The following is a 19,173-nucleotide window of genomic DNA, read 5'->3' on the forward strand; positions in this document are numbered from 1 at the left end:
TCCCAGCACTCGGGAGGCAGAGGCAGGTGGATCTCTGTGAGTTTGAGGCCAGCCTGGTCTACAAGAGCTAGTTCCAGGACAGGAACCAAAAGCTACGGAGAAACCCTGTCTCGAAAATCAAAAATAAATAAATAAATAAGATATGTGTTGCTATTCAAATGGCTGCATACTGTCAGTTTATCAAAGGTTTATGTAATTTTATTTTATGTGTTTGAGTGTTTGCTTATGTGTGTAAATGTATATGTGTATATATATGTGCACCATGTTTGTGACTAGTGGCCATGGAGGCCAGCAGACTGTATCACTCTGCAACCACCAAGTGGATTCTGGAAACTAAACCTGGGTCCTCTGCAAGAGTACTGAGTGCTCTTAACCACTGAGGCATACTTCCAGCTCCAGGACCTTTTTTTTTTTAATGCATTCATCAGTATTAGATGCTTTAAAGTTTTATTGGTGTAATAAACATTCTTCCCAAATGAAGCTACCTTTGATAAGTGTTCCTTCTGGTGGTGAGAATTTGTTGAGGGCTGTTGGCAAGATGGAGGACTTTATTTTTGAAACTAGAATTGGCGGTAAAGAATGGCCCTAAGAACTCCCTTTCTCTCATTGCCAGCCCTCAGCTCTTCGTGTTCTCACTTCCCCCCCACCACCCCACAGTCTTCACCTCCAGCTCAAAGCTGGTACGGCTTTTCTCGGGATAATTCAAATGTGACTTTCAGCTTCTCTTAGCTGCAGCAGAGACTGTCAAATGAAAGAGAACAGTCTGTGTGTCAAGCACTCCGTGAAGGGATTTCTAAGTGCTATTACTGGTTCTCTCTGAGTTAGTGAGAACCTTTCATGAAGTACTGAATGTCAGATTCCTGTAAACCCTTTCTTAATTGAGTGTCAAGACGCAACTTGGTCACACACAAAAAAATAATAACAACACAGATGAATCCTTTTTTAAAAAACCGTGATACCTGGAGAGCAGAAGTGCAAGGGCTTGCATTTCGACTGTGCTGACAGATGCTAGTGCCACGACTCCAATGACATCTAGCTTCTAAGACTAGAAATGAAGAAAAAGGGAGAAAGACTTGGAGCTATGCTTAGTGCACAGTTCATGCCCAATCAGTGAATTATTTTACCCCCTCCACTAGAAAGTACACAAATGAGCACATTGCTCTGCCGTTCAGAGGTACACAGTCAGTATGCTATATACGATGGTTTATCCCCCTTGTGTTCCAGCCGTCGTGAAAGATGTGTAGAAATCATTCACTCCCCTGCGAGTGTGGATGATTCGTTTCCACTACCATTTTCTCGTGGACAGAAATGGTGTTATTCTCATCACAGTGTCCATCAGAGTTCCAGGACTGTTCCTTGGGTCTTCCTTAACGTTAAGAGCAAACTTAAGTACATTTTTCTCAATGTTCACAGGATGAAGCACGGCAGAGAATAGTAAGAACTCTCGAAGACTTTGACCTGGGCCCAACAGAAAAGTGTGTGAGAATCAACTCAGTGTCCAGTGGTCTGGCTGAGGCTGACCTGGAGACCATCCTGCAGGCCCGAGTTCTGCCCTCTAGTGTGATGCTACCAAAGGTGGAAGGTCCTGAAGAAATCCAGTGGGTAAGCTGTGCTTTGCTGTGTGGCTCAGGGCCAGCTAAGGAGTCGTCTCCAGGAGGGGACGGCATCGGTTTAGAGATGCGTACACACACAGCTCACACGATAACTCATGTATGGAGCGGTTGCTTGTCATGTGTCAGGTCCTGGGTTCAGTTAGCACTGTGAGAAAAGAGAGAGACTCAAACAGACAAGGAGGACATGGGGCTGGATGTAGCTCCATTGGTAGAGGGCTTGCCTAACATGCAGAAGGCCCTGGTTAGATACCACACAGCATCACCTAAAATTGGGTGTGTTGACAAAATCATATAACCCCAGCACTCAGGAGATAGAGACAGGAAGATCAGAAGTTCAAGGTCATCCTCAGGTTTGGGGCCAGCCTAGGCTACATGAGATCCTTTCTCAAGAAAGAAGCAGAAGGAATTGTGAAAAGCAGGTAGTAAATCTATTTCCTTCCCCAAGAATCCCACTTTCCCCAACACGTTTCCCCGAAGAGCTCTCCTGTGGAAACAACTGCTTTTGCTTTCTGAGTGCATCTGTGGTCACTGCAGCTGCCTCCGTAGCCCTCACAAGTCAGTTCCTGGACACCAACTTGCCTGAGAATCCATCCGCCCTGCTGCTGGGAAGCCAGGGCTGGTACTTGGAAGAGCCATGACGTAGATGGTTCTGGCTGAGGCTCTCCTGGAGCCGTCACAGGCAGTGAGGACCTCTAGCCGCACATGAAGCAAAGAACCCAAAGCAGAAAAGGGAAAGGTCACTCCTTAGGGCAAACTGGAGGAAGAAACAGGAAGCTTTTAACTCGTGGTTTTAATTAGCTCAGATATTATTTCCTGAACAGCTCTCTGGTGCGCCCCTTTTTAAATTACTGTCAGGTGTGTTTGCGTTTCACGACAGACTTTTCAGCCAATAAAAGCCTGAAATGTAAAGTGGTTGGCATGTCAAATTACTTAAGAAAACTTTGAAATGGGCCCAATTATGCTATGATTGTTTTAATTGTGAGATTCGGGAAGGGGGTATTGAATAGGGAGTTACTATTATTCTGTAAGTCCCTTGAATAAAATGCCATTTTATTATACCACTTGGAGCAGAACCTTTGGGAATAACTGGGCTAAATGGCTGGTGGGGCATTCAAAGCCATATCTCATATTATCCTGAAGGCTGTGCCCCTAGACATAGCAATACTATGAGTAGCTGTCATACCTGGTGAAACTGCTCACTTAAAAAAATTAACAATGTATTTTTTAAAATAATCTTTGGTGTCCTGCCTGCATGCATGCATGCATCTATGAAGGTGTCAGACCCCCTGAAGTTATAGATGGTTGTGAGCTGCCATGTGAGTGCTGGGAATTGAACCCAGACCCACCAGAAGAGCGGCAAGTGCTCTTAACCACTGAGCCATCTCTCCAGCCCCAACTGCTCACATTTTTAATCTATCGGGATATGCTTCATCTTTATTGTCCATACGTGGATCACCTGCCACTATAGCTGCTGAGCACTTGAAATGTGGCCAGTGCGATTGAGGTGTGCACAGATCAGAATAAAACACACACATGCCTGACTTTAGAAAGTTGGTATTCTTTCCAAGTGGAGAAAGAAAAATGGAAAACATCCCAATTTTATAGTGGTTCCATATTGCAGTCATAATATTTGGGATCTACTAGTTGAATATAAGATATGAAAAGTCAATTTATCTTCTCTATTCTTTAACCGTAGCTACTGAAGATTGAGAACTGTTACACATGTAGATGCCATGGTATTTGTGTTGGCAGCTCTACATTGGAGCTCTCTCAAAGACCTGCTCATCAAGGGCTTATGTTTACTTAGTTAACCAGAGATCTCACCAAGTTAGCCTTAGTTACATAGAGAGACAGGGGTGTAGAGCCTATTAATGTCCTGAGGGTTCCGACCCCATCCAGACAAGTGTTAAGCTGATGGAGAACTCTAAATTCCTCTTCCCGTTAGTTTCCTCGTTAATGCCTATTAACACTGTGTCACTGTTCACTTAAGATGGGGATGAGATCTCCCCAACCTGGAGCTAAGCTTCCTGTCGCTGTTTCAGATCCGTCTATGTGAGGGGCACTCTGAAATAGGACTTGTAGCTAGCAGAAGTCTCCGGGGCTGTTTATTTTCCTCTTGGTTTGTATGTGTGCCGAGCGTAAAACCCCAAGCCTGGCGCACAACTGAAAGACCGGCTTGCTTGTTTTCTTTTGTGTGAGAATCGCCTGCTCGCCTTTTGTCGTTAGTGTGGGCTCTTGTCTGACTGGCACGGCTTATTGGGCTGTAACAAGCGTAACTCTGCCTCTTTTGTCGCGGGACAATTCTCCCACAAATCCCAACAGTGTGCATTCTTCCAACAGGCTATTGGGTGTGCGCGGGGACTGAAAGAATTGCTGAGCCCTGCTACTTCATCTCCTCCCCAATCTCTTTGTAATTTTCCCCCCTTCTTTTCCTCATGCCCCCCCTCCCCAGTCCCCTCCACCTCGATGAAATGAACACTTTACCAGGCCGGAAACATTTAATCGTCTCCTTTTGAAAAAATTAATTGAAACTTCTCCACTAGTTACCTTTTGTGTTAGTACTTAATGCAATTTTTTAAGAAAGAAGGGGATGGGGAAGGGGGAGGGGCTAGCATATTTTATTTTTAAATGCCCCTATTGGCTATAAAGCAAAAGGCATTAGAGGTTTTGTTCATTAAGAACAGGGGATATCTTGTAAAAGATTTACCTACTTGTAAACTTTACGATTTTTGTAGTTATAATGACTATCACAGAGAAAGGTCCAAGTAGCCTTGGGAGTTTTCTTTCTTCTTCTTCTTCTTCTTTTTTTTCTTTTTCTTTTTTTTAATGAGAAAAGAAAACCCATAGCTATGTATTCAACACTCAAACCACCAATATTTCACTACTTGTTTTGAAGTTTAATTGTGACATAAATTATGTTTTATTTTCCCAGCATCTAGTACCGTATGGCTGCCCCATCCCGTCAGCCTCCTCTTGGCCCGGGCTGTGGTCGTGGATGGTTCCTTCCCTGAAAGTTACTAGGAGAGGAGCTGGTGACGCGGCTCGGAGGGAGGGGCGGCGAGCAATGGGAATCATTCTTCATTACTGAAAGCTGTGATTTATTTTAGCCTAATTGTAAAGTTACTGCAAATCGCTGAAAAGCTTTTTAAAGATCCCAGTGATTAGGTTTTTTTTAGGGGGGGCGCACAGGCAAGGAGGGGGCAGGTAAAGGGGAAATAACACCTTTAATCCTGCCTCTGGTAAATAGGCTGCCAGCTTTTAAAATGAGTTTCCTTTCTATTAGTGAGAATATTATGCTAAGCCTTAAGCATTAGTTTTTTATGTTGCCATAGCAGCCTTATTCCTGCAGGGTGGTGACCTGTGATGATTACAGTACAAAGCTTATAGGCCTTGAAACCCCCTTTGAAGATGAAAAGTCTTTGATGGTTTATATTTATGCAAATCTCTTAGATATGATTTACCCAACTGAGACTGAATGGAGAGATGATTAAAATTCCCTTTTCCTTTGATATCCATTAATGGCTGAATATTCCTTAAATTTAAATGGATATATATGTTTTCAACTTTATTTACAAAAATATCTTTATTATACCTGTGTTTCTCTCTCTCTCTCTTTTTTTATCTTCCCACATCTTATTAGATCTAGATAGACATAATAGATTTACAATTTAGATTGTGGGGCTACCCCCCCTTTTTGAATCGGGGGGTGTGGGGGATCTGCGAGGGAGCTTTTGTATGTTTCCAGATGATAGATTTTGGAATTTGGGCTACCCCACTGGCAGCACAGAGCTAGCTGTGAACTGGTCTCATGGAAAAAATTGGCAAGCTTTGGTCTTCAAAGAATTAAACTTCCTTTTTAAGGTCTTCCTAGGTAAGCTTAAAAAAAAAATTATGAAGAAAACCCTCCCGAACAAAGGGTAACGGCACTATAACGAATGATACCGATTTTATGTATGTAGAAGGCAGCTGAACGCCACACAGTGCACGTGTGTCGGAGTTGGGTTCGAAACAAAAACAGAAGGGCAGGTAGCGAGCTGCGCTTTGTTCCCGCGCCTGCCATTTGCATTTAGTGGAGAGGAGAGGGTGAGGGGTCCTGGGTAAATATGTTTTCCAGGGAACCATTTAAACCTGGGAGTCTCTCCTCCCTCCTAACTCCTAGGCCTCAAATTATTTCCTCTGGAGGAAGGCGGATTGTGGTGTTTGAGATTTCACTTTCTGGTTTCCGGGGAACTTTGTTACCTTTAGTTTCTCTGCTTTTGCTCCCCCCCCTCCCCGGTCCTTTGTGTGGATGAAGGAGGCTGGGATATTAGTTCCTCAGGTCAAAGGCTTCAGCCCTGCTCCTGTGTCTGCATTTCAGGGGTTGAACTTCTGTTCTTGTCGCTAATCACCTATGACACTTCTGATTTTAGTTTTCAGACAAATTTTCATTCCACTTAAAAGGCCGAAAACTTGAACAGCCAATGAATTTAATCCCCTTTGTGGAGACTGCCATGGGTTTGCTCAATTTCAAGGTAAGAAAGCCATAATGTGGTGATGTAAGTTAGCATTTTATTTTAATTACCTAAAGGGAACTGTTTTTTTTTTAATTTGAACATCTACTTAAAATTTTTTAAAGAAAGATTTGTAAACAAAGAAAGGTATTTATACCATGTCTTATCCATCCTACTCCAAAAACATTATCTTGGATTGTCACTATCTTGGAAGACAAAGAAATCAGTTTATAAAGAAGGCCTTGTGTGTCTCAAATATCTAAACAAAACATTTATGTGTTCCTGGAGTATATACATATATATAAAATCACAGAATTAACTGTGTTTTCAACTGGTACATGTATAGATTAAATGTACATGGATATTTTATTTTGTCACCTTTATGAATTAAATTTGAATTGTTTTTCCTGAAAATTGTCTTTCCATCCTCAAATGCCCTGGCCTTTCTGTAGTACTATCATCTGTACTCTCTAGCGGATAAGATTATTGTTTAAGTTCACATATATAAATAACTTACAGTGTCATGTTTCAAACATAGTGTCTTCTAGCACACATTTAAAAGGATGAGCTGAGCCAGTTCTCAGCCACCGTGGCTGTGTGGTTACATTAAACTACCTGTCCTCCCAGACTCAGAGCCAGCTCGTCTGTCTCCCTGATTTCCCAGAATGTGTCTCCCAGTCCACCTGACCTTCGAACGACTGTCTAGCACCCCCTGTACCCTCTTCCCAGATTTTCTAGTCCTTAATGTTTTAATGTTTTGTTTTATTTTCTTCCACTTCAGAGGGCAGGGGGAAAAAATCACTAATAAAAGTTAGATGGTCTGCAGTGGAGAACATACAAGCAGATGCTCTGGGAGTTTTACAGACCCACAGGGGTGTGCAGGAGGGCCGAGTGCAAATTTTGGGGGGCTGCTTCACGCCTGTCTCGTGACTAACTCCTTTATACAAATAACCACAGAGTGCCGCAGCCCACCCTAGCACCCCCAGAGCACAATCAGGAGCACATACACCCCTTAGCTGGAATCAGATACGAACAGTGATTTAATTTCAAACTACAATTTTGCCATTTTATTCAGTAATGTATTTAGGCACTCCCACAAGGCCTGAAATTAATCAACAGTAACCCCACCACTTCCCTCATCCCGTTCCCATCTACACAAATGCTAGCACTTCACAGACCCAAGACCCACAGTTCTACCTCCAGCGAACGTGATTCGTCTTTACTTTCGTCTGGACGTGTCAGAGTTGCTTTGTTCCACTCCCTGGGTGACCCGTAGCATTTTTATTTCCCCTCCGAAGTTGTAGGTTTTGCACTGCCTGACTTTAAGCCTGAAACCATTTTACTTGACCCTAATTCAAATAATTCAATTAGTTGGATTTCAAAAATGCTTCCGCCTCTCTTGTGCCTTTATGTTTACTATTTAATTGTCACTTAAAGCAAAAACAAATTCTAGAGAGACATAAATTACTTATAATAGAAGCTAAAAAAAAAGTTCACTCAAAGTCATCTAGAAGATTGGGTGGCCTCTAGTTTGAGCATTCTAGCTATGTAATAAATAGTGATGGCTCTGTCAACGTAAACACCAGGCAGAGCAAACGTGTATGAGGGACTCATCCGGGGAACACTAAAGCTTTGGGGGAAGGGCTCAGTTTGTTTCAGCCAAACTGTGTTAGCATCCAGATCTTTTGTATCGCTGGTGCACTGGCTCCCAGCCTCTGAGACCCTGTTGTGTTCTTTTTCCAGGCAGTGTGTGAAGAGACCCTGAAGGTTGGGCCTCAAGTGGGTCTGTTCCTAGATGCAGTCGTTTTCGGAGGAGAAGATTTCCGAGCCAGCATAGGTGTTGAAGATATCTCTCTCTCTCACCCCTAGCCCCACCCCACCCTGTGTATGTGTGTGTATGTGTGTGTGTGTAATTTTTTCTTTGCCCCCTCACGAAGGGACATTTGCATAACAATGCATATTTCCCAGTCCTGACCATGGCTTTTTTCATGACAACTCACTGACCACCACTTCCCAATAATTTAGGGCTCCATTTCCTGCTCCCAGAGTCCTGCGTCATTATGTCCGCTCACTTATAAAGTAACTAATAAAAGCCCCTTGCAGCCTCAGGCATGCTCAGGAACATACGGGTTCTACTTGGCTTCTACTAGCAGCAACAGCCCGATGCTGGCTTAAACGCTCTGTCCTCACGTCAGTACAGGATCTGGGCCTCCAAGCCTGTTGGCCTCAATACAGTGTCTTCTACATTAAAGGTAGTAGGCAAATGTTTTTTAAGATAGATTATAAATTTGCCTTAGTGTATATTTCAGAACATTTATTGTTAAACATTTCCTGGCCCCAGCCATTGCCCAGTGATGTGTTTCTCCCCTTGCGCACTGCACTTTTATCTGAGCGTTTCCACGGTTGGAGCCTGGAGGCCAACATTACAGAAGGCATCTTCTGACCCACATCCCAGGGTTCTGGGGACACTTTTCCTAGTATTGTAGCCCGACTTTAGGCAGTGACACACTCCCTCCCCTCAGGGTGAAAAAGAAAATTTTATGTTGACACAGGTCTTCTCAAGAGACTCTCCTGTGCCCCGCAGCTAAGTGTACTACAAGAGGTAGACAGGCGCTTTCTGCCTCTCCCAAAATGAGAGTCTTTCTCGTTTCCCAAGTGCTCCAACCAAACCCCAGAGCGCAGGCTCAGAACATCTTTGAGGACAGATGTGACAACACAGCCCATGCCATTCCTAAGAAGTGAGCCACTTCCCCACATGTGGCCTCCCAGATACGTGCAGTTCTGTGTTTGACCTGACACTCTCCAAGTGATAACACAGAGGAGGAGAATCAGGTCGCTGTGACCCCACTTCCACCTCCGGGTACGGAGGAGGGGCCTTTTCCAGGCTCATGTACCAGTGATTATATTGAAAAGTGTGCCAGTTTACTAGACACGTGCGCCATTCAACATTCCTTCCCCATACACCTGTCTTCCTGTGCGTATTAATAATTGCTTTTCTGGGATGCAGTCCCCAGGGAAACGCCTTTATAAGCTGGTTCCTATAGTACGTGTGTCTGGGTTTGCTTCCAAGGGCAACGTCTCACTTTTCTATGCATATTCCACTTAACAGGTGCAACAAGCAACAAGGACACCCAAGACATCCTCTATGCCCGGCAGAAGATTGTCGTCATAGCGAAGGCCTTTGGCCTACAAGCCATAGATCTTGTGTACATTGACTTCCGGGATGGAGATGGGCTTCTCAAGCAGTCAAGAGAGGCCGCCGCTATGGGCTTCACTGGTACGATGCCTGATGCTGTCTTAAGTGTGTACATTAGCAGGCATCCCAGGAAAAAGAGATGTCTGCTCACCGCATGACCTGTAACACGAGATGGTGCACAGAGCAGAAGGCACATAATCTCTAGCTGGGCTGGTGGGTGGCTCGCTCTCTCTCTGCAAATTATAAAACATAACACTCATTTCAGTTTGTTTCTTTGCATTTGTTACTCCCCCCAACATCTTACTAAGTATTTCAGTGTAGTTTGAGCTGACCCAGGCCAGGGATGAGGCCATTATGGGAGGGTTTCAGAGTGAATAACTGTCAGAAATTTAGATTGATGTAACATAAGAAAATGTTCCTAAAATAGTTAAAGTATTAATTCATCTTTAATTGATGATATTGCCTGTGATTTGATTTTTACGTATAGCTGCTTTTTAAAAATTATCTGGATACTTTAAGCCCCTTTCCTCTCTCAATAAGTGTCTGCATACCTGCCAAAGTCTACGGGTACGGGCTGGCACTGGGTCCGTGAGTCCCTCACAGGCCTGCATGGGGTACAGGCAGGCACTAACAGTCATCAATGTGATCATCACTCCTGTCCTCAGGAGTCCAACGAACAACTGAAAATCACGTTCTGCAAACAGAACTCTGTCTTTTGAAAACCTTAGTAGAATTCTTATGCATAAATAATCCTGTGCAGTTGCATGCAAACGTGCACATGAGTGTTTACACACACACACACACACACACACACACACACATACAAGTATTCTCTCTTTCTCTTGTTTATCCTTACAGTGAAAGTGCTAAGATTGATAGCTATAAATGTACCCAGCAAGGAGGAGGAGGGAAGGAAGGTAGGAAAAAATGTTATTCCCCTTTAAAGATATTTTGGTACTATACCTAGTCAGAATTTAGCTGAAAGTCTCATAACATACCTTGAAATGAAAAAGGTATATTAGCAGAGGATCTCTTATCCTGAAACAAAATGGAAAGGCTTAAGTAACAGTATGGTTATTTTAGAATAAAATAATCCTGACATCTGTTTTTGTATCTAGCAGAGCACTAAAATAAACCTGATGCCTAGTTTTTTAAGCTTAAGAGCATACGATCCCATGCATAGAAGTGTTGTCCAATGATTTCAACTATTAGTAATTTCTCCTTATATTTAATATAGACCGAGGGGGGGGGAATCCCCCTGCTAATCAGCGCACGGGGCATGCCTGTCCCTGCCTCCTTCCAGTGGCCAGTAGGATGAGGCCCAAATGGGAAAGCTGGAGAAAGAACTCCATGAAATCTAAAAGACCCTGATGTTGTTGGCCTGTACCATGTGCCATTAGCTGCCAGGCAGCCAGATGTTGTTCTGAAGTGAGAGCAAATTCAGTCGGAAGGAGCGCCCTGGCCTCAGCCACCAGCCCTTCATGTTCTTGGGTTGATGTTTTTCCAGCTTCCTCTGGGGCTCAAAGGTTTCTCAAGATACAGAACTGAATTAAATTGGTCCCCAATTCAATCTCAAAAGACAAGCTATTTCAAATCCGGTTTAAATGTCTAGACTGTGCCCAACTCAGCACGAAGAACTTATGGACCTGGCACTATTGTTTCTGCCCAACGGGGAGCATTAAATCACAGGAAGATGGAGGCCAGGGTGCAGGGGGGCACCGAGGGCACGGTGCCCATCGTGCATCCAAGTGACAGAAGTTGTAAGCTGGGGGCCACACGCCGTTCATACTTACTGATTTTGAGAGAAAAGCTCTTTGTTGCCACGACTATATTTCTACATACTAATAAAAGGTAGTCAGAAGAGACTACGTATAGCATTTTTTTAAACTCATGCTCTCACTGAATATTTTATGCTACCCTTATCTTAGAGTACTAGGTTTTGGGATTTAGTTGTGATACCTTAAGCCTTGTGTAAGGAAGGGAAAGAAGAAACAGAAGATGAAAGGGAGGGAGGGGAGAAGACGAAATATTGTCACCAACTGTACAGTACTCGTCTGAAGCAGGTGGTCAAAGGGCTTAAAAACCAATGGCAGTGTCGTATAACGTAACACCGGTACAGGCCAGGTTGTCTATACTTTAAAGCAAAAATTTAAATGTGTCCACACACATACTTAGTTTTATTTTAGGAGAATGTCATGTCTCCCATTTCCTCCCTCCAAAAGAAGTTACCATTACACCAAACAGTGGGCTGTAGTTTGTATTTTGCTGTCGTTACTGCATGGGGTCCCCACTCACATGGACTGATCTAAAATCAATCCGTTGGCGTAGCCGTTAACTTTAGGATATTTTTTTAAAGTAATAAAAAGACACCCAAACTAAAACTCGGGAGAATGCCTTCCCCACTCACTTAGCCATTGCAGTTACTATGGTACTACATGCTATGAAGCAAGATTATAAATATGAAAAGCAATATAGGTTTTTTTTTCCTCGTTTTCTTTTTTAGGTTTTTTTTTTTTTTTTTTTGCCTCTTTTGTAGAAGACAGAAATGACACCATCATACAGTTACCTAAAAGACTTGACAGGTATTGATTTAAAGCAAGATCTATCAAGTGGTCCCTGTAAAAAGGATCTCACGGTCATAAATTTTAATGCCGTCCAACTTTGCACCCTCTTGGTACCTTGTCAATAACAAGCCTTCTGGATAAAATATTTGCTTCGTTCCCACACGGCAGTAAAGCCCGCTATACATCGGAATGTATGCAATGACGAAAGCGGCCTTGGCATGCCAGTGTACGTACACTGTAAAAGCCCAGCATAGATCTTCACAGTGACCTCTTATTCAAATATAGGTACTTCCCAGCTGTCGGGAGATTCCACGAGAATCTAGCGAGCTGGTTGTTTGCTCTTCACGTTACAGTGCCTGTCCCAAAAGTTTCTGTGAAATCTGCCTTTTTGCACAGCAATGTAAATTATGTACATAAATTATAAAATCCCAGGCTAACAATTAGGAAATGACTACTGGGCGCTGATAAGCTTTTTAAATAATATTATTACAACTATTAAATTAATTAAATGTGGAATGAATACCTACTATTTGAAAAGAGTTCAAATTTGTAGCTCCTGTTATTTTGTCTCCAAAAATTAGTCTTCCGATAGTTTGAAGTACCTTTATTTGCATAGGTGCCTAACATTTTCCCTTGGCACTGACAGGCAGGAATGCAACGGTAACATGGAATGTTTCAACTCTGCCAGGGCCTGAAACATATTATCTAGTCGACTATTGAAACATTATCACGAAAGAAAAAAATCCCTGTTTGACTATTTTTACAAACATTGTTCCTTTATGTACTCCACAGAATAAGGGTAGTAACAGAAACTGGTGTTTTATAAAACATCTGGGCTGTAATTGTAGTGGTTAAATATTGAAACAACTGTTTCAAAAGCAAAGCAAATTAATGTGGCAAGAGATACAGTTAGCAGCCATTACGTGTACATCAGTTTTAAAGAGGCAATTTGTGTTCATAACTTTATCATGTAATGCAGCATAATCTCATCACTGTGACATTAAATTATATTGCATTTTATTAATGACCTGATTAAATACCATACTTCCCCAATTGTTAAATTGAGGGTTTTTTATTAACAGTGTTGATTGCATAGAATCCTTTGAGACCTGTGTATAGCTAATGCTTTTATTTAAAATCCTTAAACTTCAAAAAGAATCAGAGATTTTTTTTGAAGGTATTTCTACATAGATACAATTTCTTGTAATTTGAAGACTAACCAACTCTCATACTATAAGAAAAAAGGGAAGCTCTGAATATATTTTTGGAAGCTAAATTTTCTGTAGTCTTTTTATTTAAAATTTTTTTAAATTATCTAGATGCCACAGTATTCAAATTTGCCTCTTATGTTACAACTCTAGATACATTTTCATTAAAATGAACATGTTAAAAATGACATGCTCAGAAAGAAAATTACACAGATTATCGTAAGGTAGTGTTTGGTATTAATATGGTCATAACATCTGTGGAGAAGCTTAATAATTGACACGTCGTTGGTGTAAGAACTATAGGAAGCAACACAATTCTCCCACACAAGCAGGAGAGACAGCTTATACAATTTGAAAGAATTCTCATTTAATTTCATTCTACTCAAGATAATGGATAATTTACAGATATATTCTCCAGTTAAAAATCACAGGCAAAGTAGTTATTCAACAAGCTGCCTCGTCAGCCACCTGTAACTAAAATAAGAGATTTTTCTACTACATAGTGGCACTTCTATAAATCTAGAGTGCTGTTTCCCCCATACTGATATTTGTTCTTACATGGTTTTCTGGAAAAGCTTGTCTGATCTTGGGTTTTATTTTGTACTGTTTCTGTTCTCCAGCACCCACTCTGTGAGGCATCCAGGGGTGTCCCAAGCTGGACACACTTAGTTTGTCTGAGGTGTCTGTCCCCGAGCCTTCAGTGTGGTTCCTCTCCTTGCAGGTAAACAGGTGATCCACCCTAACCAGATTGCGGTGGTGCAAGAACAGTTTACTCCGACCCTGGAAAAAATTCAGTGGGCTGAAGAGCTGATCGCCGCCTTCAAAGAGCACCAGCAACTGGGAAAGGTAAATGTTTTGTCAGTGCTTCAGTGATGCTGGAGTTTAAAATACGGTGGGCAGGGATGAGGTAAAGTAGTACCTATGAATGCTTAAGGAAAAGTCATTGCGTGTGGCAGAAGGAAGGGGAAATGTGGGATGGAAATAAGATTTATCCTTGAGAAAAATCCCTGAAGGCAGATACCCATCCCTTTCCCTAAACATCTCACTAATCTGTATCTTGTCTGTACGCAGTGTTGGCAGCCTTAGAAAAAGTTAAGTCTTGTTAGTTCCTCCTGTGCAGTCTTCCGAGCAGCGCTTGTATGAAAATAATTTCAGACCAAGGTGCAAGTACATCGTAAACACAGTTTGGCCACATGGCTCTCATAGAGGAAACAAATCAATTTCACGTTATTATAGTTGGGGGGGGGACTAGAAAAAAGAAGTACTACTGTCTCCTCAGGTTTAGTCATTTAGGGTGGGAGGTGTAGATGGATTTGTACTGATTTCTGGACCTGAGGTTTGGAAAGAATGGAAGGCAAATTAACACTGAGTGCGGTTGTTCTAATTTAGTGCTTCATTGAGCCTGCGTTTCCCGCTCTGTGGGTTTCTGCTGTGTAAATATTGCGGTGGTAATGCGCAATCTGTCCCCACTTTGTGCCAGTAACACTTAAATTAGGTGTCGCCTGAAGGAAGGTTTATGCATTGTCGGTTAATTGTCTCAAAGGTTATTTGCAGTAATACCGTTTGCCTCTTTTTCAGAGGGATGATCTAATCTCTCACCTCAGCCCGAGCCTTCTGTAAGGAATGGCGTTGTCTTGCCTCCCAGTACAGAATTGTTTAGGAGAGAAAGATTGCAAAAGTCCTGGGTGTTAAATAAATAAATAGAAAGACAGCAGAGGAGAAGCACAAGCTGGTTTTCAGTGGCGGACCTGGGACAGTGGTATGAGAAGTGTCCTTTGCACGTTCCCTGGCACCAAGGACACCTGAACATCACAACACTTGTTTAAGTGGGTAACAATATTAAGTAGGTCATTGCCTACAGAAGTCTGCCTTCAACCATGAGCAGGCATATGCCCACCTCCCCCCACACGTTCGTACAGATTCATACTTAATATACAAAGCCTGAAGTTCTAGGATCTAGAATCTAGAAACAATCCCATTTGGACATTACACCAGTTTAATGATACATAGCATTTTTTTAAAATTTCATATCAATGGTGACCATCAAAAATATTCTGCATTTCACAGAAAAATTAATTTTAAGTTGGCATCGTACTTTATTTCTGTTTACACATTTCAACCCAAAATGAAGCTTGCCTGGAAATGAGCATATTTGCATAGAAAGAAAATCCTTGTACTCCTTCACTGACACAAACAACTCCATCCACATCCCTCTCACACATCTGCCCATTCACACACACACACACACACACACACACACACACACACTTCCCTCAGTTCTGCCTCATGCCAGCTGGCAATGTGCAAGCGATCACCGCTTATTGAAAGGGGAAACTGAGGCAGAACGTGTTGCCTTGAGATGGCACACAGATCCAGTGTGGGCTGGCTCTGCCTCCGTGAATTGTTTCACCTGAACCCTTTCCTCCATTTCACTAGCTCCCAAACAGAAGTCAGACCAGAAACCCCCCTTTCCCACCAGTTGGGTTCCCAAATGAAGGCGGCAACCCCTCTTTTCCATTATATTTTGAAAATATTATTCCTTAGGGGAAATTGCCCAAGACTTTGATAATGGCGATGTAAATGTTAAGTTCTGGGCTGTTTTCTTTTCATTCTCCAAATAAGCAGTGGCCCTCTTGTTGGGGTATAATTGGGGCACAAGCTTTCACAAAAGTGTGGCAGGCCAGCTTTTCTTAACACAGAACCAGAGAAACTGGAGCAGAGGGCATTGCCTATTAGGTCATTTCTTCCCTGTCCACTTTGTGGAGGGTTGTTTCCTACAGCAAATGGGCCTGGTGCTTTTTGTCCAGCGAGGTTTAAATGACTCAAGTAATGGAGCCTCCAGTAGGGACATATGGTTATTTTATCCGGTTAGCACGATTCTTTCACCGAGCCTGTAAACCGGCTGGCCTCAAACACAGGGATCGCAGGTAGGCGCCTCTAGATCTTGACGGGTTCTTGCGGTTTAAATCGTGTGGGTTCTTTTGGAAGAGATCTTAGATAAATAAGCACCCAGTTGTAGGAAATATCACCTCCAACAAACATCTAATCTGTTTTAGTTCCAATGTGTGCCACTTATGAAAAATACGAACCCCCGGATATTTTGTCCAAACACAGATGACTCCCAAGGATGGGAAATAGATAGCTTGTATCCTGGTGAGGTGTTCATGAATTTCCCTGAGGCCCTGTCCCTCTCCTCTGATGAAAATTTCATTTAATTAATTCCTCTAAGGAGAAACGGCCCAAGAAGGCAGTATGATGTAGCTTTGCCTTTTCTCCCACCCCTGGCCCTCAATTGTGTCCTTTCTGCTTGGAGACCGAAGCGTGGCTGGGGTTGGCAGTTTATACCGGGTCACTTATGTTTTCTAAAGTGATAAGATAGTGAAAGTCCTACTTTTTCTCCCTGTTTCTAAATGGCAGCCATCACGGGAAGGCTATGTCCCGGGCAGGTGAGTTGTTGGGGCGCAGGCTTTGATCACTCAGGGTCCTTTTCTATTAGAAGTTCCATGGAAATCAACTCTTATGCGCTTATAATGAGAACATGGGGAAACAGTTTACCTTAGAAATATAATGATACTTCCTCTGCCTCGTCTCTTAGTGTTCGACAGGTACACTGAGTACTCTTACCTGACAGAGGCCCCCTGGTAATAAGATCGGGAGCAAGACACTGATATTTGGAACTGTAGCTTGGTCTCTCTTATTCAGATCTGTTAGGAAAAGCTCTTTCAGCATAAGTTCTATTCCTGTTTTAATTCTCAGGAAGTAAAATATTTGTCATTTAACTGACGTGTTCACCTCCATTATTAACCAGACAGATGCCCCCTTCGTTCCAGAAAAATGCATTCTGAGAGACAACTGCACCTTAGTTCTTCTGGCAATTACCTGGTAAAATACTTCAGCTGCCATAAATCATTTTCATATGATTTGCTTGGGATGTATAAAGGATTTTCTTTCAAATTATTCTCATATATATCCAATAATTTTTATCAAATGACTTTTATAAAGTCAATTACTTTTTCATAGTGATGGTTTTTAGAATATCTGGAAATTCTCCATTCAGAACTGGATTTAGTGTTGGCTTAACAAAGAAACATGGTTTTCTTGTTTTTTGTTTTTAATCCAGTAAGAATTTTACATAATGTGAAAACTGGATAATTACAGTGGAAACTTCGCAAATCCTTAGTTGTTGTTGGGATTTCAGAAGCTGTTAATTACAGAGAATTAGGCACCTATCACATATGTATTCGTGCAATATATAAAAGCGTATTTGACCCTGCATGTTTTTTTCCATCCGTATTATAATGTTGCTGCTAAGTCTTTCTTCTTGTTCATTGCTTACTAGACAAAAATGACAGCTCAAAGAAACAGCCCATTGCTTTTCTAAAATGATCACCGACCAAAGGGAATCTTTTGAACTTGTAGAAATATGGGATGCTTCAGGAATTTGACTGTCTTCCTTGCGCAAGGGCGATGCTAATCTCTGTATCTTTACAGTTTTAGTACACGTACTGCCGGAGCAAGTACAGCCAAAAGAAACCTTTGCATAAGAGTTACCACTTCTTTCTAGTGTGAAAAAGTACAGAAGACTAGCAAAATATGTACTTAGGATGAGCTTTTGAGGTTCTTTGTTAGAACAGACATATTCTTGCGGTGTCTGGCTGCAGCCCTGAGTTTGATTCAGTTTTCCAGACAATCCCTCTTTCTCTTTAATCTCGTCATGGCCCTGAGTGCATCGGGTCAGCTTGGAAGGATTTTGTTTGAACGTTTTTAGCAGTCTTCATGTCGGCGTCACGAGCTGACTAAGCATCAAGGGGGGGGGGGGGCTCTCATTCAGGATCTAGATCCCATTAACAATTATAAAGGTCAAAGGCGAGGTCAGCAGTGACGTGAGGATCGTAAATATGACACGGAACTGGAACGTTCCTGTTTCGCTCAGGAAGGCGCAGTAGCTCGGACTCTTGAGCTGACATTCGTAAACACTTCCAATGCGGGGAATATCAGTTACAAGAATTCTCTCATTAGAGCAGAAAGGAGAAGGTGGTTGGTTCCTTTTTATCTCAAAAGCAGCCAGCTGCACCAGATCATCCCCTCCCAACTACGGGGAGAAGTGCTTTCCTTAGGGTACCGCTGCTGTACCTTTCCTTGATGCTTCCGAATGCGGAGCTATACAAAAGAAATACCGTCCCATCCAGATGGCTCTCTCCACCCAAAAATACAGTTCCTGCTTGTTCAAGTGCCAGAAAGTCCACGGCCACTCTTTCACACAGATCAAATAAACCATCTAAAGATTGGCTTGTTGTCTTTGTCGGCTGAAAGAACTGAACGGCTAATAGATGACAGTGTGTCCCCATCCCCACCCAGCCGCCCGTTCCACCACCCACAGCTTTTCCTGTCTATTTCTGAACAACAATCCGAGTAGTGCCCAGTGAATCCGGGTCAAAATGAAAGATGGGGCGGAAACATATTCCTGCCATTCCCGGTAACTGTTTTTCCTTTGTGTCCCTGTTCGTTTAGAGTTTCCAGAGCTATATGCCGTAATATCCACTCCAAAAAGCCCAGCCCTAGGAAATCTGAGTGTACCAATGGCTTGCGGCAAATTTGATACACACTAAGTTACAATTAAAAAAAGAAAAACACATTTAAAACACGGTAGTCAAATTCCCATGCAGCTCTTAACTCGCCTTGTTTTTAGAGGCAAAGGGCCAGTCCTGCATTAAGGGATGGGAGGGTTTTTATTTTGTTACTTTTGCTTTGTTTTCATTTTCATTTTGCATAGGTTGTCTGGTTAACTTGTTGACTTCATCTTTAATATGATTCGTTAAAGCCGATTCTTAAAGGTAGTATAATCCAAATAGCTTTACTCTGTATGTATATCTCCCCGCATCTGAACATTTTCTTAAATTTATCTACCTTATAGTTAGATCTGTTTGGAAATCACTCATATCCAAGGTGGTTATAAAGCTGTGACCACCACTCTTCAATAAAATAGTGCAAATACGCTTTCTTCTGGGTAACAGTGAACATTTGCACCAATGACAGACTGGACATGATTTGTGTATGTGTGTGTGTGTGTGTGTGTGTGTGTGTGTGTGTGTGTGTGCACAC

The 19,173-nt window shown here is 42.3% G+C and overlaps 1 protein-coding gene, 1 long non-coding RNA gene and 1 other non-coding gene across 6 annotated transcripts in view; 1 reads left to right on the forward strand and 2 right to left on the reverse strand.

The window, feature by feature from the left end:
• The window catches only part of Clybl (citramalyl-CoA lyase), a 217,975-nt gene that overhangs the window by 187,469 nt on the left and 11,333 nt on the right, over positions 1-19,173 (forward strand). For all 3 annotated transcript variants that reach the window (XM_041663598.1, XM_041663608.1, XM_041663617.1), the window contains exons 3-7: positions 1,414-1,602; positions 6,023-6,124; positions 7,847-7,940; positions 9,213-9,380; positions 13,793-13,917. In XM_041663598.1, coding sequence (XP_041519532.1) covers positions 1,414-1,602; positions 6,023-6,124; positions 7,847-7,940; positions 9,213-9,380; positions 13,793-13,917 — 678 coding nt within the window. The remainder of the gene's footprint in view (positions 1-1,413; positions 1,603-6,022; positions 6,125-7,846; positions 7,941-9,212; positions 9,381-13,792; positions 13,918-19,173) is intronic.
• The window catches only part of LOC121455867, a 77,909-nt gene that overhangs the window by 1,830 nt on the left and 56,906 nt on the right, over positions 1-19,173 (reverse strand). The window contains exon 1 of one of the 2 annotated variants that reach the window (XR_005975550.1): positions 960-1,705. The exons of the other annotated variant lie outside the window; for it this stretch is intronic. This is a non-coding gene — a long non-coding RNA (uncharacterized LOC121455867). Of the gene's footprint in view, positions 1-959; positions 1,706-19,173 lie in introns of those variants that run through there. 2 annotated transcript variants of the gene reach the window in all.
• LOC121464940 lies at positions 17,489-17,592 on the reverse strand. Its single transcript, XR_005976590.1, has one exon. It is a non-coding gene; the product is annotated as a U6 spliceosomal RNA (small nuclear RNA).

The sequence above is a fragment of the Microtus oregoni genome, unplaced genomic scaffold (assembly GCF_018167655.1).
Source record: "Microtus oregoni isolate MIOR12 unplaced genomic scaffold, Mior012 000001F_ref0000356, whole genome shotgun sequence".
Lineage (NCBI taxonomy): Eukaryota > Metazoa > Chordata > Mammalia > Rodentia > Cricetidae > Microtus > Microtus oregoni.